General features: G+C 65.3%; 4 protein-coding genes across 8 annotated transcripts; 2 read left to right on the top strand and 2 right to left on the bottom strand.

The window, feature by feature from the left end:
- Positions 1-58: 58 nt before the first annotated feature.
- Positions 59-3,034, bottom strand: ABHD11 (abhydrolase domain containing 11). Of its 4 annotated transcripts, none has more exons than XM_074922741.1 (6): positions 2,922-3,034; positions 2,557-2,692; positions 2,308-2,485; positions 1,324-1,430; positions 868-1,049; positions 59-565 (listed from the first exon to the last, which is right to left on the bottom strand). In XM_074922741.1, the coding sequence occupies exons 1-6, from the start codon at positions 3,014-3,016 to the stop codon at positions 427-429; spliced, it is 837 nt and encodes a 278-aa protein (XP_074778842.1). In that variant the 5' UTR covers positions 3,017-3,034; the 3' UTR covers positions 59-426. The 4 variants fall into 4 exon arrangements, with proteins under 4 accessions (XP_074778842.1, XP_074778840.1, XP_074778843.1 ...); XM_074922739.1 differs by having other exon boundaries at positions 1,324-1,494; positions 2,308-2,481; XM_074922742.1 differs by having other exon boundaries at positions 1,324-1,401; positions 2,308-2,481.
- Positions 3,035-4,179: 1,145 nt separating this feature from the next.
- Positions 4,180-5,297, bottom strand: LOC141968247 (claudin-3-like). The gene has a single exon (XM_074922727.1). It carries the CDS (start codon positions 5,200-5,202, stop codon positions 4,558-4,560), a length of 645 nt encoding a protein of 214 aa, XP_074778828.1. The 5' UTR covers positions 5,203-5,297; the 3' UTR covers positions 4,180-4,557.
- A 3,155-nt stretch (positions 5,298-8,452) lies between these two features.
- Positions 8,453-16,800, top strand: LOC141968285 (claudin-4-like). 2 transcript variants are annotated; one of them, XM_074922806.1, is made up of 2 exons: positions 8,453-8,561; positions 15,977-16,800. In XM_074922806.1, the coding sequence occupies exon 2, from the start codon at positions 15,986-15,988 to the stop codon at positions 16,628-16,630; it is 645 nt and encodes a 214-aa protein (XP_074778907.1). In that variant the 5' UTR covers positions 8,453-8,561; positions 15,977-15,985; the 3' UTR covers positions 16,631-16,800. The 2 variants fall into 2 exon arrangements, with proteins under 2 accessions (XP_074778907.1, XP_074778906.1); XM_074922805.1 differs by lacking the exon at positions 8,453-8,561 and adding an exon at positions 9,285-9,380.
- On the top strand, positions 12,187-13,940 carry LOC141968252 (claudin-4-like). Its single transcript, XM_074922734.1, has one exon. It carries the CDS (start codon positions 12,214-12,216, stop codon positions 13,012-13,014), a length of 801 nt encoding a protein of 266 aa, XP_074778835.1. The 5' UTR covers positions 12,187-12,213; the 3' UTR covers positions 13,015-13,940.
- Positions 16,801-16,923: the final 123 nt, after the last annotated feature.

Raw genomic sequence — 16,923 nt, 5'->3', positions numbered from 1 at the left:
GTGCCCTCTGCTACCCTCCCTGTCCTCCACGGCCACAGCCAAACCATTTTCTGCCTTGGCATAGATTCAGCTTTATTGCGCGTTCTGCAAAGTCAGGGCCAGACCCACAACCAGGTGGCCTGGCAGCAGGAAAATGAGAGGGCTCTCCTGCCCCCTCCCAGCACCCGAGACACTCCAGCGCAGGCAGGACAGCACCCTGGGCTGGTGCCACCCTGCGATCCTGAGAGGTGGCAGGAGAGCTCTGCGGGATGGAGGAGCCTCTCCGCTCTGCTCCAGGTGAGCTGGGGTGGGAGAAGGCCTTGCAGCCAGGATCAGACTGCAAAGTGGGCAGCCAGTCCAGGCCGAGCCCCTTCTCACAGAGCCCCACGTCACTGTCTGGAGCTTCTCAGGTCCCACGTGGTGCTGGCAGAAACCCTGATCCCCAGGCTATGGTGGTGGCAGGAAATTGAGGACAGCAGTGATGAATTCTTCAAATTTATCCTGATGGACTATGTGGCCTGCACCTTCGATGTACTGAACATCTGCCTTGGGGAAGAGGCGCTGGATCTCCGGGTAGTCTTTGGAGCTGCAGGAGAAGTGAACACACCATGGGAAGTGTGGTCAGAGGTCCACCCAGGTGCCCTTCCTCACCCTCCCGAGGCAGCAGAGGATCCCAGGTCTGACCATGTCCCCTCCCCAGCTGGGAAAGCCCAGCGCTGCCCCCAAGTTCCCCCTCGCTCTGCAGTGTGCTGGTGTCACGGGCTGCTGGAGGCACAGAGCTCCCTCCAGGACCTTTTCCACCTCGGGGGCTTCCTCCCACCCTGGACAGCTGCAGAAGAGCACAAGGGGTCAATCCACAGACTCTGAACTGCTTCTCTCCAGTCCCACCTGATATAGGGCGACTTGGATCCTCCCAAGAAGAGTGCAGGGCCAGGATACGGCTTGTGGAAGACAGGGAAGTCCATCATATCTGCCAGGTGGTGGGAAATAGCCTCCAGGTTCATCCGCCAGAGGTAGCGGCCCTCCACCTCCACCAGGTTGGTGAGGAGGAACTGTCTCAGCTGTGGGAGCTGCCACAAAAGGGGATCATACACTCTTCAGTAAGAGCAACAAACCCTCAAGATGTCCCAGCACCCTCCATCCTCCCCTCCACCCCCTTCTGCCTATTTCCCATGCCGTCACATTCCCCATCGCCCCTGCAGCCCCGGTAAAACATCCTCCAGCTGCCCATGACAGCAGCAAGTGAGAAGGGGTGGAAAAAGTCTCATGGTCCAAAAGCTCTGTGCTCCAGTCTCAGGGACAGGCTGGGAGTGGAAACCCCATTGAAGGAGCAGGATTTCCTACCAGGACCACTGGACGCAGCTGATCATCAGCCAGCTGGCGGGCTGCAGAGCGGGACAGGCCGTCTGGGATCTTCACCGACTTCATGGCAGAGATGTAAGCAGAGAATTCTGAGACAGATGCGGTTGAGACAGGACTAATGTCTACGGAGATGAGGCGCTCCACCAGGTCTGGCTGGGGGCACAAGCAGGGCAGATGGATGCCAGCCCAGATCTCCCCAGCAAGACCTGGCCAGGGGCTCTGCTCCCACCCAGACTCCCTGGGGGCTTTTAGCTCCCTCCTGCCTCAGCAGAGAACTCCAGGTGCCCTTCCCTGAGTCCCTGTGCCCTGGCACGGGAGATCTCGAAGCTCCCTTGCAATCAGTGCTGGAGGGACAGGGCAGAGCGTGGGCTGGTGGGCAGAGACCAGCTCCTGCTCCTGCAGCTCAGCTTACAGCTCTGAGGGGGACTGCACCCCCGAAACGGAGAAAAGCCACCCTCTACGGGGCTGTGTGCCAGGCTGGCACCAGTGAAAAACCCCCAATGGTGCCACCCCTCTATATCAGAGTCACAGAATCCTCGAAGTTGGAAAAGCCCCTGAAGCTCCTCCAGCCCAACCATGACCCTCACCCTGACCGTTCCCAACTCCCCCAGATCCCTCAGCGCTGGGTCAGCCCGACTCTTCAACCCCTCCAGGGATCCCGGGGACTCCCCCCCTGCCCTGGGCAGCCCATTCCAACGCCCAACAGCCCCTTCTGCACAGAAATCCTTCCTCAGAGCCAGCCTGACCCTGCCCTGGGCAGCTTGAGGCCATTCCCTCGGGGCCTGGCGCTGGCTCCTTGGCTCCAGAGACTCATCCCCCCTCTCTGCCCCCTCCTGGCAGGGAGTTGCAGAGGGCCAGGAGGTCTCCCCTCAGCCTCCTCTTCTCCGGACTAAACAACCCCAAATCCTCCAGCCTCCCGCCCCAGGAGCCTCCCCCGCCAGCCCCGGGAGCCCTGCGCCTGCCGACCCGCTGCAAGGCCAGCGTCATGGCCGTCTTGCCCCCCATGCTGTGTCCCAGGAGGATGCACTTGGTGATGCCCAGGCGGGTCAGGAGGTGCTGCACATCCAGGCTCATCGCTTCGTAGGTCATCAGCGGGCTGTGGGGGCTGCTGCCGTGATTCCGGGCGTCCAGCGTCAGCACCTGCCTGGGCAGGGGCTCCGTGTCACCCCGGCCCGGGGCACTGCCCGCCCGGGACCCCCAACCCCAAGGCCTCACCTTGCCGCTGCCGCGGCGCACCAGCGCTTTGGCCACCGTCTGGAAGTTGCTGTGGCTACCGAAGAGTCCGTGGAGCAGCACCAGGGGCGGCCGGTCCCCGCGACCCCCCAACTCCACGTGGGCCAGCGGCACCGCTCTGCGGGGAGAGGGGCGTCTGGGGGCGGGGCCAGGGAAAGGGGCGGGGCCAGGGAAAGGGGCGGGGCCAGGGAAAGGGGCGGGGCCGGCGTTCTCATGCCGCACGGGCGAGCCCAGCCCCTGGGGGGGGGGGGGAGCCATGGGGCGGGGCAGGGGCCCAACCCCCGGGTAACGGACCCGCTCCGCCTCCCGGGACCCCTCCCGCCGCCCCCGCCCCGCCGGGCTCTTACGTCACCACCGAGCGGGCGGGGGCGGGCGGCGGGACGGGGCGCCGCCGCTCTGGCGGGGCAGGGGCGCGGGCGCGGGGCAACCGGCGGAACATCATGGCGGCGGCGGCGGCGCGCGACCGGGGAGGGGGGGGCGTGGCGCAGTGCGGGCGGCTCCGCCCCGCTGCCGGCGTCGGGCGCCCCCTGGCGGCGGGAGGGCGGAGCCGCTGCCGGCGGGGCGGGGCGGGGCGGGGCGCTGCCCGCTCCTGCCCGGCTCTGCGCCGCAAGGTCACCGCCTGCCGCGCGCTGCCCGCGGGGCGGGAACCCCCCGCGCCCCCCACCCCCCCGCGCCCGGCCGGTGCCAGGCGGAGCCCCGGGCCGGGCAGAGCCGGGGCCGGGCAGAGCCGGTGCCGGGCAGGAGCGCCCTGCCGCTGCGCTGCCGATCCTTATCGCAGGTGCCCGCGGGCAGCCGGGCGTGCCGGGGAGCGGGCCGAGGTGCGGCCCGGGGGAATTCGAGGCGGGCAGATCGCACCGGCCTGCGAGCGGGGCAGCGGGGGCTCGGCCGAGACAAAGCGCCGGGGGCCGGGCGGGCACCCGCTGCCTGTTCCCGCTGCCTGCTCCTGCCCGCAGGTGCACCCAAGGCCGAAGGCAGTGAAACCTCCCTCTGCCGCCGGCCCCTGGGCAGCGTTTTCCTGAAAAGCCGCTCCGAGCCCCCGAGCAGGCAGCCCCGGGGGGGTGCGGGCAGCCCCGGGGGGGTGCGGGGAGCCCGCTGGGCCCCGCTGCCCGCTCGGGCCGTGCACCTGCAGCCGGTCCCTCCCGCTTTGTCCCTGCCCGCTGGAGCGTGGCGGGGAGGCAGCGGCCATGGCCGAGCCGGGGCGGCGGCGGGAAGGGTTGTGCAAGGCGGCCTCGCCCCGGGCGCTGCTCAGGGGGGGTTGGGGGGGAGAGCGCCCCGTGTTCCCCTCGGCGCAGCCAGACTTTGGACCGCGCAGGCAGGGAGTGCCGCGGCCGGATTTCGGTGGCGGCCCTGCTGCCGCGGCTGCTCCCGAATGGGCGGGGGGGGACCGGCCCCCCGCGAGCAGAGACCCCCGGCAGCGGGGGGGGAGGAGGGGCTGCACCGTGACATCCCCCCCGCCAGATGCGGTACCGCCGGGGTGCTGCCGCGGCGGAGGGGGTGGGGTGGCTCCTGAAGGGGGGCTGGAGCCCCCGGCCCCCCCTCCCGGTAACCGGTGGGACCCTGCCCCCCCTCCCCGCCCCAAGGATACTCGGGCTAAAAACAGGACACGTTTATTGTCAAATGTAACCGGTACAGACCACGCGTAACAGGGACAGATGGTGCCCGGCCGCTGTCGATGGAGGGGGGGACACGACACGGGGGGGGCCACCATCCCCATCCCCGTCCCCATCCTGTCCCATCGGCGCAGGCAGGGGCACGCCGGGCGCCGCTTTCTCCCGCCGACCCGAAACCGCCTCTTGTTTAACCGAAACTGTCTCTATTTACACAGCCCGGCCCTGACCTCGCGGCTGTCCCCGTCCCCTCCTTTGCGCCCCCCCCCCCCCGCCCCGGTGCCGCAGTCCCCGGTCCCCATGAAGGGTGATGAGGGTCCCGGGGGGGTGGGGGTGGGTGGGATGTTGGGGGGGTGACGGGGGGTCCCAGGGGAGCTCAGACATAGTTCCTCTTGTCGTAGCTGGTGATGGCGGAGCGCGGGGCGGAGTAGGCCACCTTGCCGGTGGGGTACCTGTCGTCTTTGGGGGGGCAGGAGCAGCAGAGCAGGGCCCCCCCCAGCAGCAGGAGGGCGGAGGCTGCCCAGCCCACGTAGAGCGAGGTGCCCAGCTCCCGCTTCTGCGCGTCAAGCACCAGTGGGTTGTAGAAATCCCGGATGATGGTGTTGGCCGACCAGGAGACGGGGATGAGGGTCATGACGCCGGAGAGCAGGAAGATGACGCCGGAGACGATGGTGATCTTGGCTTTGGTGCTCTCATCCTCCACACAGCGGGTGCACTGGGCGCCCACGATGGCCACCATTAAACCCAGGACGGCCAAGACGATGGCCACAACCAGGAGGGCGCGGGCGGCTTGCAGGTCCTGCGGCAGGGCCAGCATGGAGTCGTAGACCTTGCACTGCATCTGCCCCGTGCTCTGCACCACGCAGTTCATCCACAGCCCTTCCCAGATGATCTGGGCCGTCACGATGTTGTTGCCGATGAAGGCCGTCACTCTCCACATGGGCAACGCGCAGCAGATGATGCTGCACAACCAACCCAGCACCGACAAGGCCACCCCGCCGATCTCCAACCCCATCGACATGGTGGCCGGTTCGCTGTCGCGCTCCAAGCGATGGCGGAGAAGAACCCACGGACCGAAACCGTCGCCCGTCACCCGTCACCGCTCGCAGCTCTTGGGGGATCAGCTTACACCTGGGTGCACCTGCTTTTATAAGGGCTGGCGGGGCCAGCTCAAGCGCCCGCCCGGGGTGGGGTTTCGCTGCTGGACGCTCCTCTCTGCTCCTCCGTCACCCGCGTCCCACACCCTCCCCTTTGTTTGCAGAGATGGCGCTGGTTACCGGAGAAGGGCGGGAGGGGGAGAGACGCCACCTGCTTCAGCCATCCCCTTGGTTTTGGGGTGATGGGTACCAGGAAGCACAGCCACCATGCTCATTCGGACCAACTGAACCCCCCCCTGGGATCTGGAAATCCCTCACCTTTGCTGTTTCCCCCCCCCCCCCCGACACACACCCAGAGGTGCCGGCAGGTCAGGGTTTGGTTTATTTCTGGAGCGTCTTATCAGTGCTCACGTTTAACCGGGGTTCAGCAAACGCCGGGCACCTTTGTGTCGCTGTGCAAAGTGCAACCCCCTTCACTATTGGTTGCTCTGGCACCAGCCATCCTGGGGGACCCATGGGTGCTCCCTGCCCGGCAGGGTGAGAGCAGGAGGGGGCTGGGGGGGGGGGAACCCCCCCCCCAGCCCCCTCCTGCTCTCACCCTGCCGGGCAGGGAGCGCCGGTGGGGATCCCCAGACCAGATGATAAATATCTTTACTCATCCTGCTCATATATGTTGGCTTTGAAGGAAGCAGCAGATAACGCACGTAACCGCCGCAGCAGCGTCACCTCGTCAACCCGAGCGGGCAGCTGGTGAAGGAAAAAATAAGGCAGGTGCAGGCAGGCTGCTGGCAGGCACACTCAGACCTGGCAGCAGCAGCCCCATGGCTGTGGGGTGCATGTGTGTCCCCCATCAACCATCCCCCAACCTTGCATGCAGGTGTCAGTGACGGCATTTCCAGCCCCCCCCCTCACCCAGGAATGTGGTCGCTGGCCCCTGCCAGACACGGGCTTGCTCCTGCCTGTTCCCTGCCTGCACCAAAATCTCCCCTACAACTTATTAACTACTCAAGAGCGCGGCGGGATGCTGGCAGCTGTGGAGGGAGCCCTCCCTGCTCAGGCACCTGAGGTCTGCAATGGAGGGGGAGCCCTGCATCTGCCTGGCTGTACCCCACAGCACCCTGACACCCCATAGCCAGGGGGTTCAACTTCCTTTGCCCCGCAGCACCCTGAAACACCCATATATCTGGCTGGGTCAGCTTCTGCTGCCCTGCAGCACCCTCAGCCCCCGTAGCCAGTAGGGTGCACCTCTGCCACCCAACAGCACCCCAACACCCCATATCTGGCTGGGTCAGCTGTTGTCACCTCATGTCACTGCAGCACCTCATATCCACCTGGGTTGCCTCTGGCCCCTTGTATCTGACCTCCACCACCCCGTGATGCCTCAATATCCCGTATCCAACCAGATTATCCTCTGCCAACCCATGGAACCCCCAAAATACCCTGTATCTGGCCAGGTGAGTTTCTGATTGTACCCTGATCACTCCCCCATAGCCAGCCAGGGTTGGTGACTGTGGGGGTACCCACATACCCCATATGTGCTGCTGAGGGGCAGCACATGCAAGCAGCACCCCAGGACCTTGTGTCCTTGTTGCTGGGGGGTGCTGGGGGTCCTGGCCCTCGAGGACACCTTGGGGTGCCCACGATGCCGCTGCGGCCAGCAGGTGATGGTGATGATGGTGGGTGCAGGGTCAGGCCTGCCGGGGAGATGCTGGCGCTACACCGTCACCCCCAAACAGAGCAGAGTCTCGCTGTCTCTCTGTCGCTGTCTGACTGTTTCTCTCTCTCTCTCTTACCCCCTCTGCCGGCAGGGACACCCGGAATCGCAGCCGCACACCCAGACAGACAGACGGACAGACAGACAGACACAGAACAGGCACGCGACAGTACGGGTGTCCACACGCGCACCCCAGGGCACACACGCAGATACACCAGCACCCACTGCTGCACATACACCCACGGCTACGGAGGTTGTGGGGCAGGGGGTACCCCGGGGGGAAGTGTGGGGCAGGAGGATACCACAGGTAGGAGTGTGGGGCCATGAGGATACTCCATGCAGGGGTGTGGGGCAGGGGGGACACAGCAGGTAGGACTGTGGGGCAGGGGGGTACCCCATGCAGGTGTGTGGGGCAATGGGGGTACCCCAGGCAAGGGTGTGGGGTAGGGGAAAATACCCCTGGGTAGGGATGTGGGGCAGGGGGATACCTCAGGGAGGGGTGTAGAGCCGGGGGACACCCCAGGTAGGGCTGTGGGGCAATGGGGATACCCCAGGTCAGGGTGTGGGGCAGGGGGGGGCTACCCCGAGGTGCAGACATGGGGAAGGGGAAGAGGGGGATACCCCAGACAGGTGTATGGAGCGGTGGGGATGCCCCTGGGGTAGGGGCTACTGGATCAGGGATGGGATGAGACAGGGCAGGCGAAGCACCGTGGCCCCCGACCCTGCAATCAGCACCCCACAAGCCGCGTCCCCACTTTGTCATCCCAAATTGCCCAAAGTACAGGCTGCGTGCCGTGCCGCGCCGTGCCGGCCCGGGGCACCTGCCGTCGCCTGACTCACGACAGAGGAAGGGGCAAATCACCGGGGTTTCGGGGTGCTGGTTGCTGCGGCGTGCTTCAGGACACATTCTTGTGGCGAGCAAACCGGCTTGCTGGTGTTTACCGAAGACACCTGAGCAGGGCCAGCATCTCTGCGGGGGTCCTGGAGCATCCCCATCCCTCCTCCTCCTGCGTCTCCCACCCCAGTAAAGCCCCTCTGCTCTCCCCCCACAGATGGGAAGGGAGGGGGAGTATCACCCACAGCAGGCCCCCCAGGATGGGGACAAGCCCCCTGGAGCCACTGGTGACACGGGGACAGGTTTGCCCTCCCTGTGATGTAGTGACCCCGGATGAAGGTCAGACCCAAAGGTGACGGGAGTGTCGCTGGTTTGGTGGCCCACCAGGGAAGGACACCTGTGCTAGAGGGGGGGACACCCACTGTAGGCATCCCCCCATCCCCACCGTGTACCCAGCACCCAGGGGTGAGCAGGAAGTGACAGCAGAAACTGCCCCGGGTGCCATGGGGCCCCGTCCCGCTCACGTGTGCCCGGCAGCCGGCGCAGGGTTTGGGGTGTTCCCCCTCCCCTGCGGTCTCGGGAGTGACGGCGTTTACCCCCCCGGGGGAGCTGGGCCGGGACGGTAAATGCTGCCTCGGCTGCTTATATTTCAGGCGTGGGGCTGCTGGCTCTGCCCTGGCCAGGGCACACAGGCAGCCCATTGTTGAAGCCCCTTCGGCGGCGACGGAGAGCAGGTAAGGCGGCTCCGAGCATCAATGGCAGCTCTGTCTGCCGGTGGGGCGGGGATGGAGCTGCCGGCAGCGCCGGCGCCCGGCCGGCACACAGGGAGCTGGGGGGCGGTGGGGGGCACGGCCCGGCGGGACGTGGCAGGAGGCTGGCAGTTTGCCCAGGGGATGCTGTGGGACACCCGAAATCTCAGCGTGCCTGGGGCATCCCCACCCCAGCAGCTTCGGATCAGCTTCCCCGGTGCTTTGCCTCCGCATCCCGCTTCCCCCGGGCATCGCCCACGGGGGACCCCCAATGCACCGCACGCATCCCCCTTCCTGAGCCGTGGCTGTCGTCGTCTCTCCCATCCCTTCGACAGCCACCTCGCAGCACTTGGGCGTATTTTCCCCGTCCAGAGACACTTCTTGCTCAGCAAATTGGGCAGGGCTTTTATTTTCAAAGTGCCTTCAGGCCGAAGGTCCCGTGTCTTGCCACAGCACTTGCTGCCTGGTGGCTGTGTCCCCCCAAGGACCCCGCAGATCCCGGCACACAGCTCCTCTCCTGCTGAGCCGATAAGACTGTGCTTTCCCATAGCGGAAAACAACCTGACTCTGCATATTTGAGCCGGTCAGGGGGGTTTTATGTTGGGCAAGGACTTTTTTTGGGAACATTCAGTCTCTGGTCTGCCAGTAACTAATCCCTGGCCGCCAGCAGGGAGAGGCTGCCCAGCTCCGTACTGGCTGAGCGGGAGGGCTGGTGGCCGTGCCTTGCTTGGTGGATGTGAAGCCAGAGATCCCGGTGGATCACTGCTTGCCGACAAGTCTGACCCGCCTTTTCGGGACCTCGAGGTAGCTGGGGTGGTGGATTCACGCATGGGTGCTGGGGAATGAGGGCATCTTGGCTCAGCAGCACAGGGCTGAGCGGGTGCCGTGTGTGTGTGTGTGTGTGAGGTGGGAATGTCACCCATGTCCCTGGTAGGGATGTCCCCAAGCCCTTTGGCAGAGGATTTGTGCCCCAAGCCCTCCTCCTGCAGGGCGTCCTCTGCCCTGAGCAAGGTCAGGGTGGCGCAGCCTCTGCCATGTGCCCAACATCGCAGTGACATCAGGTTTAATACCACCTCCCTGCCCAGGGATGGCCGTATTGCCCAGCCATGGGGCTGCAGCATGTCCCCATCCCGATGAAGCAGGGACAATCGATGAAGGATGTTTCCTGAGCCATGAAGAGCCGGTGGCCAATGTGCCAGGACAGGAGCACTGCTGTCACTGACCCTGTTAGTGTGTGGTGGAACAGTGGCAGGAGCTCGGGCCCCCTTTGTCCTGCAGATCCTACTGGATATGGGGCAGGGCACCCATACCTGGCTGGTTGCTGGGGCAGGTGCTGGGTGGCAGAGGCTCGGGATGGGGCGAGCCCCCCATTTTGGGGTGGAGGAACTCCTTGTGGGAGGGCTGTAGTCCCATCAGGACATGGGGGTGGCACTGGGATGAAATGGGGCTGAGGTCCTGCAAAAGGCACCCAGATGTGGCCAACTGGGTCAGGGCTGTGGGGCTGGTGTGCATGCGGTGACGGCCCCAAGCAGCACATGCCAAGGCGCTCGGCGCTGCCATGGTCCTGCCCGCTCTGCGCCGGCATCCTCTGGCTCCGTGGGTGCTGGGGACGGGGTGCTGGGGACGGGGTGCTGCCCGGGGGAAGGCTGTTGCTCCTCCGCTCCCTGCTGAGACTGCATCCGTCTGTCCTGCTGGCTGGCAGTGCCGGCACACGGGGCTGGCTGCCCTGGCTGGGCGAGTGCGTCGCTGGGGGATGTGGGGAAGGGCACGGGGGCTGTTTCTGGGTGACAGCCACCAGTTTGAATATATGTTTGAATATATGTCACGTTCCAGCTTTAATTACAGTAATTGGCTGTCGGAGGGCCATGCTGGCGCCTGCTCTGCCTCCGAGGGGGAGCATGGGCGGCTTCAGGCATTTGATGCTCTATGTGTGGAGGAGTCCCCATCCCCACCTTGCCATTTGTCCCCAGCCCAGAGGCATGTCCCCACGTGCCTGCGGGGACACGGCCCATGAGAGGTGCACACACACGTGGGCGCATGCCTCTTTCCAGCACTGGATAATTTGGTGGTTACAGCGAGTGGCTGGGAGGTGAAAGCCATGCTCAGCCCCAGGCAGAGTCTGGCCCCGGCGGGGATGCTCCGGAGCACTGCAGATTAAAGGGAGCCCTTGACCACAAGGTTCCGGCTGTGGGGTGGGCACGCTGGCATGTGAGTAATGTGGGTGCTCCAGCAGGACAGACGGAGCATCCCAGCCTGGCCGGGTGCCTGGATGACTCCTCTGGCACGGGTCAGGCAGGCTTGTCCCTGCGGGTCAGGGTCTGCAGTGAGACCCGAGTTCCCGAGTGCCTGGGCTCTGCCCTGCCCGCTCCTGCCACACTAGGCACCAGCACCCCCAGCGCAGGTGCTGTTGGCATCCTCATGGTACTGCAGTGCAGAGCCCACCCGGCTCATCCCACTGCATCAGGGCAGCGACAGCTCTAGAGCCTGTTCACTGAACAACTAGCACAAGTGATTGATTGTATTGGTGACCTCAGTGCCTGGAAAAACTGAGATTATCTCAGGCCCTGTTATCTTTTCCAGAGGCCCAGGATTAAGCTGGGGTGGGGGAATGGTGCAATGTCCATCTGTCCTTGTGGTCCGTCTGGCCTCGCACTGTGCTTGTGCAGATGCTGGAGGGACTTTGGAGGGAGTGAGGAGGGGATGTGTGTGTGGAGGCTCATGGATTAAAGGAGGAGAGGTCGGGCAGTGCCCAAAGCATCGGCACCATTATTGGCATCAGCATCGGCATTGGCGTTGGCACAGCCTGGCCCGTGGGTACGGCCCGTTGTGCCAAAATGCTGCCAGAACCATGTGGCCCTGCCTGCGTCTGGCACCTCGGTCCCCACTGGGGCAGCGGCGGCACTGGGACACCTCGAGGCCACCTCTGCCCCCCACATCCCCGACTGACCAAGCCTGGCCAGCAGCACAGGCAGTGCAGGCAGTGCAGGCAGCGCAGGCAGCACAGACAGTGGGATGTTGGCAGGGCTGGGACCAAGGGCTGCCGTGTGAATGCCAGCTCGGCGGTAGAGCATGAGGCCGGGTGGGTTTTGGGGTCTGCCACCCCCTCGCCCCGGGCAGCGCCGTCTCTCCTCCGTGGGGAGCAGGCAGCTGCTCCAACCGGTTTGTGGGTCTGGGCGGTGACATCTCCCGCCCGAGGCCTGATGGAGGGCTGGGAAGTACTGGTACGGACGCCAAGGAACAAACAAGAGCCTCTTGTGTCCTGCCGGGCACGGAGCCCAGCAGCGGGGCAGGGACAGTGTGTTGCCCCCCGGCACGGCGCTGCGGGGGGCCAGAGGCTGAACTGCTGCTGGAGCAGCTGCCCCACGAGCTGGGGGGAAACTGAGGCACGAAAGCATGGAGGAACCCGATCCGGGTGATGGAGCAGGAGGTGCTGGCAGCGATGGCAGAGACATCCCAGTGCCTGGACACCGGCTCTTCCCCTTCCGCACCCCAGGCTGAAGCCCGGTGACTGCCCTGGGCACCTCCTGCACGGGCAGTGGTGGGACGCAGCCCTGCGCCTGGGTGGCCTGATCCCATTCTCCAGCGTCCTCCTTCGTGGGAGCAGCCAGGATATTAAGTGTCATCGCTTCAGGGAGAAATGCAAGCGGAGGAATCCCGGGAAACTGGTTTTACCCCTCCATCCGGTGCCGGCGGCAGGACGGCGGCAGCGGCCAGTGCTCCTCCCTCGGCAAAGGCATATAACGCCTGCCATGGTCCTGGCAGCCGGCACTGTGCTGCGGGAGGCAGGCAGGGGTGCAGGCAGCGAGCGATGGCCTCCATGGGGCTGCAGGTGCTGGGCATTGCCCTCTCTGTCATCGGCTGGTTGGCCTCCATCCTCTGCTGCGCGTTGCCCATGTGGCGGGAGACGGCCTTCATCGGCAACAACATCGTGGTGGCCCAGATCATCTGGGAAGGGCTGTGGATGAACTGCGTGGTGCAGAGCACGGGGCAGATGCAGTGCAAGGTCTACGACTCCATGCTGGCCCTGCCGCAGGACCTGCAAGCCGCCCGCGCCATGGTGGTGGTGGCCATCGTCTTGGCCGTCCTGGGCACCCTGCTCGCGGTCGCCGGCGGCAAGTGTACCAACTGTGTGGAGGACGACGCTGCCAAAGCCAAGGTCATGATCCTCTCTGGCATTATCTTCATCATCTCCGGTGTCCTCATCCTCATCCCCATCTCTTGGTCGGCCAACACCATCATCCAGGACTTCTACAACCCACTGGTCACCGACTCCCAGAAGCGGGACCTGGGGTCATCCCTCTACGTGGGCTGGGCGGCCGCTGCGCTCCTGCTGCTGGGGGGTGGGATCCTCTGCTGCACCTGCCCCCCCCGGGGCGAGAAGCCCTACTCCGCCAAGTTCACGGCCGCTCGTTCACTGCCAGCCAGCAACTACGTCTAGGAGCCGCTGCGCCTGCTTGGACCCCCCCAGCCACAGCGGGGAGCTGGGACCTCCCAGGGCGTCCCTGGCCCGCAGACCCCCCCTGGCCGGGCCGGGGGCTGGCTGGGAGCCGGGGCAGGGAGGGCCGGGCACCGGGGCGGTGAGGGAGAGCAGACAGAGCTGCCTTTGTTCACCGGGGGATTGAAGCTGGTTCTTTAATCTCGGTTGAGATGGGGAACAGGGAGATCCTGTCCTGGCTGCCCACCCCCCCGGCAGGGGTCCCGCTCCTCCTGGAGCACCCAGCCGCGGCATCTTCAAAAAACCACCCGATCCCTCCCCGGAGCATCTCCTGGCTCCCAGTATCGGGGTGTGCCGCGCGGTGACGCAGCTCCCAGTGCTCCCAGTGCTCCCGGGGGCCCGTCCCGCCGGTGGCACGGGGCTCTCGCTGGGTACCCCCCTCCCAGGAGGCGTCCGTCAGGGTGGGCAGCGGCGTCGGTGGGGACACCAGACCTGTCCTATGGGGACGCAGCGGCTCTGCGAACCCCGACGGGGTCTCGAGGGGTGCCGGAGGCTCTTGCCTGCCTGTACCCTAAATTTTGACTTTGACCTACTTTCGGGGCTCGGAGCGGCTGTACAAGACGTGTGATTTCTCGCGGCAGCTCCCCGGGGCGGGGGCATCATTATCCTGGGAGTGGGAAGGCAGCGGCCAGGCTGGGAAAACCGGTCGGGGAGGCAGGAGCGGAGCCGGGCTGTGCGCCCTGTGCATGGCAGGGGATGACTCCCGGACCGACCCCGTCCTGTGGGGTGCACCCAACCCCATGGCTCCCTTGGCATCCCCTGAGTGGGGTGCCCAGGCTGGGGGCAGGAGAAGGTGGGTCGCGGTGTCCCGTCCCCCCCTGCCCCGGGCTGTGCCGCTGCCTGCCCCGCGTCGCAGCCTTCCCGCATTAAACGGCAGCTGCTCAGACCCTGCTGTGCTTCGTTTTCTTTACCCTCTCCAACACCCGCCTTAGTGGCAGGATGACCCGATGCTCCTGTGCCGCAGACCCCTGGCCCCTGAGATCCCTCAAATCTGCTCCCTGAAGCCTCCCATGATCCCAGCCACCCCTGTCCCCTGCCCCAGCATCATCCACCCCTCCCCGGGCCATTCCAGGCGCCCGCTCCCCAAGGGGTGACAACGGGTCCCCCCATGGCACAAGGCCTCGGTGGCACCAGACACGGCATTGGGGTGCCCCACGCCTGTCCCCGTGTGATCTTGCCACTCCAGCAGGAAGAAGGTGATTGGCACCGGCAAGGGCGGGTCAGGGCACGCTGGCCCCGGGGCCACTTGACAGCGCCAACTGGGAGCACCCCGGGGCCAGCGTGGCAACGCCGGGTGTTTTGCCTATCTTGTTTCTGGCACGGCAAGCTGCGCCAGGGCGCAGCCGGCACTCTGCTGGCTTGGGAACATCCTTCCCTCCCACCTCGGGGTGCGTGGGGATGATGGGTGACACCAGCTGCCTGGCTCTGGGTGTCACATCTGGGTCTGGGGGTTTTGAGGGCTCCCAGCTTCTCACATCCCTTCACTGGGAGTGGGAATGGTGGAAAATGCACCTGTTCTGCTGGTAGCTGGGTAGAAATATGAGCGTGATGCTTCAGTGAGCATCCCTGACAGGCTCTGCGGGGCCATCACTCATCCCCGCTGCGGGCAGCCATGCACCCCACTTTGAGTGTCTTGTGGAGGCTGCCTGGGATGGCTTCCCATCCACTCCCTGCCGACCTTCCAAGAGGCTGGTCTCCCTTTCGTGGGGAGACGGATTTTATTTGTGGCCCAAAGGGGCTTTCATGGACCAGGGGAGGCAAAATCCCAGTGCTGGGTGTCTGCCAGGATGCCAAGGGATGAAAGGTGCTGGAGAAGGAGTGGGGGTGCAATGAGGGAGAAGAGTCCCCAGAAACTGAAACCAGGACGGGAGGAACAATGATGAAACCTCCTGTGAGTGCCACAGGGTGTGCCAGGCACAGCCGATACCCCACTGCTGCTTAGGGCTCATAAAACCTCAGCTGGTCCTGGCTGCCAAGTGTGGGTGCAAGCACCCATGGGTGCACTTTGCCCTGTGGCGGTACGGGAGCTCTGCTCTGTGGGAGGCTGAGCAGCCATCTGGGGGAGCCAGGGGCCACGGTGGCCATGTGTGACCATTGGCATGTCTGGCGGGTCTGCCGGTACTGGCCACTGCTCTCAGGGGAGCGATGCCTGCGGTGACCGTGGTCTCCACAGCCCCTCACCGGGGGTTTGCCCTCTGGGTGCTGCTCCCGGCGTGAAGGAGGAGCGGGTGTTGCTGAAAGTGTGAGCACCACGGCCAGGATAGGAGGCAGACCTGAGCTCTGACCCACTTGCAGCACCCAAGAGAGGAAATCCTGGGTCCAAAGGGCGCTGCAGCATGGCTGCCGAGGGCAAAGCAAAACCTGCCCTAGAACGGGGAGCAGACAGTGCTGTGGTGAGGGCAGGGGCTGCCTCACCTGCCTGTGCTCCCCCCCCCCAATACTCACGGCCAAGGAGGCTGACGCGCCAGCAGTGCAGCAGAGCATGGGGTGGGTGCTGTGGGGTGGCTACCACAGCAGGACATGGGCTGAGAGTGGGGTGAGGGGGTCTGCACTTCGGAGTGTGGGATGGGCACAGTGAGCCCCTCGTCCTGCTCCCAGGAACCTGTCCCCTGCCTAACCTTTGCCGTGAGCTCAGACCAGCTGGGAGGGGGTGACGGCAGAGGACTGTCCTGTGCCATCAGGATGTTGTAGGGGAAGACGTGGCACATGGGGGCTCCTGCACCTCGGCCTCCATGGGACCTGGGTGCTCAGTGCCACCCGTGTCCCCGCCCCATGTCACCTGTGTCCCCATCTGCTGTTCCCGCCCAGGTGGGGAACAGGACGCACCCAGCATGAAATCCGTGCTCTTCAGAAAGCCTGCCGGGCGTGGGGCGGTGTCTGTCATGGCTGTGCCCTGTCCCTGCAGGTGCTGACCATGGCGACGATGACGATGCAGCTGGGTGGGCTGATGCTGGCTGTGCTGGGCTGGCTGGGCTCCATCCTTACCTGCGCGTTGCCCATGTGGAGGGTGACGGCCTTCATCGGCTCCAACATCGTGGTGGCCCAGGTCTTCTGGGAAGGGCTGTGGATGAACTGCGTGTACGAGAGCACGGGGCAGATGCAGTGCAAGGTCTACGACTCCCTGCTGGAGCTCACCTCCGATCTGCAAGCAGCTCGCGCCTTGGTGGTCACCTCCATCTTCGTGGCCTTCTTTGCCTTCCTCACCGCCATCTCGGGCGCAGACTGCACCCGCTGGGTGGATGACAAGAGCACCAAGACCAGGATCTCCATCGTGGCAGGTGCCATCTTTGTCCTGGCCAGCATCATGCTGCTCATCCCTGTCTCCTGGTCTGCCAACAGCATTGTCAGCAACTTCTACAACCCCATGGTGCCTGAGGCCCTCAAGAGAGAGCTGGGGGCTGCCCTCTACATCGGCTGGGCCTCCAGTGCCCTCCAGCTCTTCGGCGGGGGCATCCTGTGCTGCTCGGGACCCCCATCCCAGCAGGACCCCTACCCCAAGAAGTACAGAGCCGTGAAAACCTGCAGCCCAATGGGCTACCCCATGAAAGACTATGTGTGAGCCACTGGTGCCAGCCCGAGGGAGAGCACCACTGCTCCTGTCCTGCTTCCACATGCCACCCCCGCTGCCCACACGCTGCCTCCTCCTGCCTGTCCCCACGCTGGCTGTACCCCTGGCACAGTCCTCCCATGTGCGCCCTTCCCAGCTGCGCTCGCAACGGACTATAAACATCTTGGTGCCACCGAGGCTGCCTGGGCTCATTTTGAAGCGCCGCGGTGGTGGTGGGGAGGACGGTGATGTGTCCTATGGGTGCCCTGCCCTGCCAGCCTGCTGCCAGCACGGGGGCTGCTGCC

This window comes from Athene noctua, chromosome 19 (genome assembly GCF_965140245.1).
Source record: "Athene noctua chromosome 19, bAthNoc1.hap1.1, whole genome shotgun sequence".
NCBI lineage: Eukaryota > Metazoa > Chordata > Aves > Strigiformes > Strigidae > Athene > Athene noctua.
Note: the sequence above shows the minus strand (reverse complement) of the source record. Positions and strands in the feature narration are given on the sequence as shown.

What these genes read in the sequence shown, in the direction of transcription:
- LOC141968252 (XM_074922734.1), top strand. Translation starts at nt 12,214, where the DNA reads ATGCAAGCGGAGGAATCCCGGGAAACTGGTTTTACCCCTCCATCCGGT.
- LOC141968285 (XM_074922806.1), top strand. Translation starts at nt 15,986, where the DNA reads ATGGCGACGATGACGATGCAGCTGGGTGGGCTGATGCTGGCTGTGCTG.
- LOC141968247 (XM_074922727.1), bottom strand. Translation starts at nt 5,202, where the DNA reads ATGTCGATGGGGTTGGAGATCGGCGGGGTGGCCTTGTCGGTGCTGGGT.
- ABHD11 (XM_074922739.1), bottom strand. Translation starts at nt 3,016, where the DNA reads ATGATGTTCCGCCGGTTGCCCCGCGCCCGCGCCCCTGCCCCGCCAGAG. An exon ending in AGCTGCGTCCAGTGGTCCTG is followed by an intron (nt 1,050 to 1,323) that starts GTAGGAAATCCT and finishes CTTTTGTGGCAG; the next exon opens with CTCCCACAGCTGAGACAGTT. An exon ending in TCCAAGTCGCCCTATATCAG is followed by an intron (nt 566 to 867) that starts GTGGGACTGGAG and finishes CTTCTCCTGCAG; the next exon opens with CTCCAAAGACTACCCGGAGA.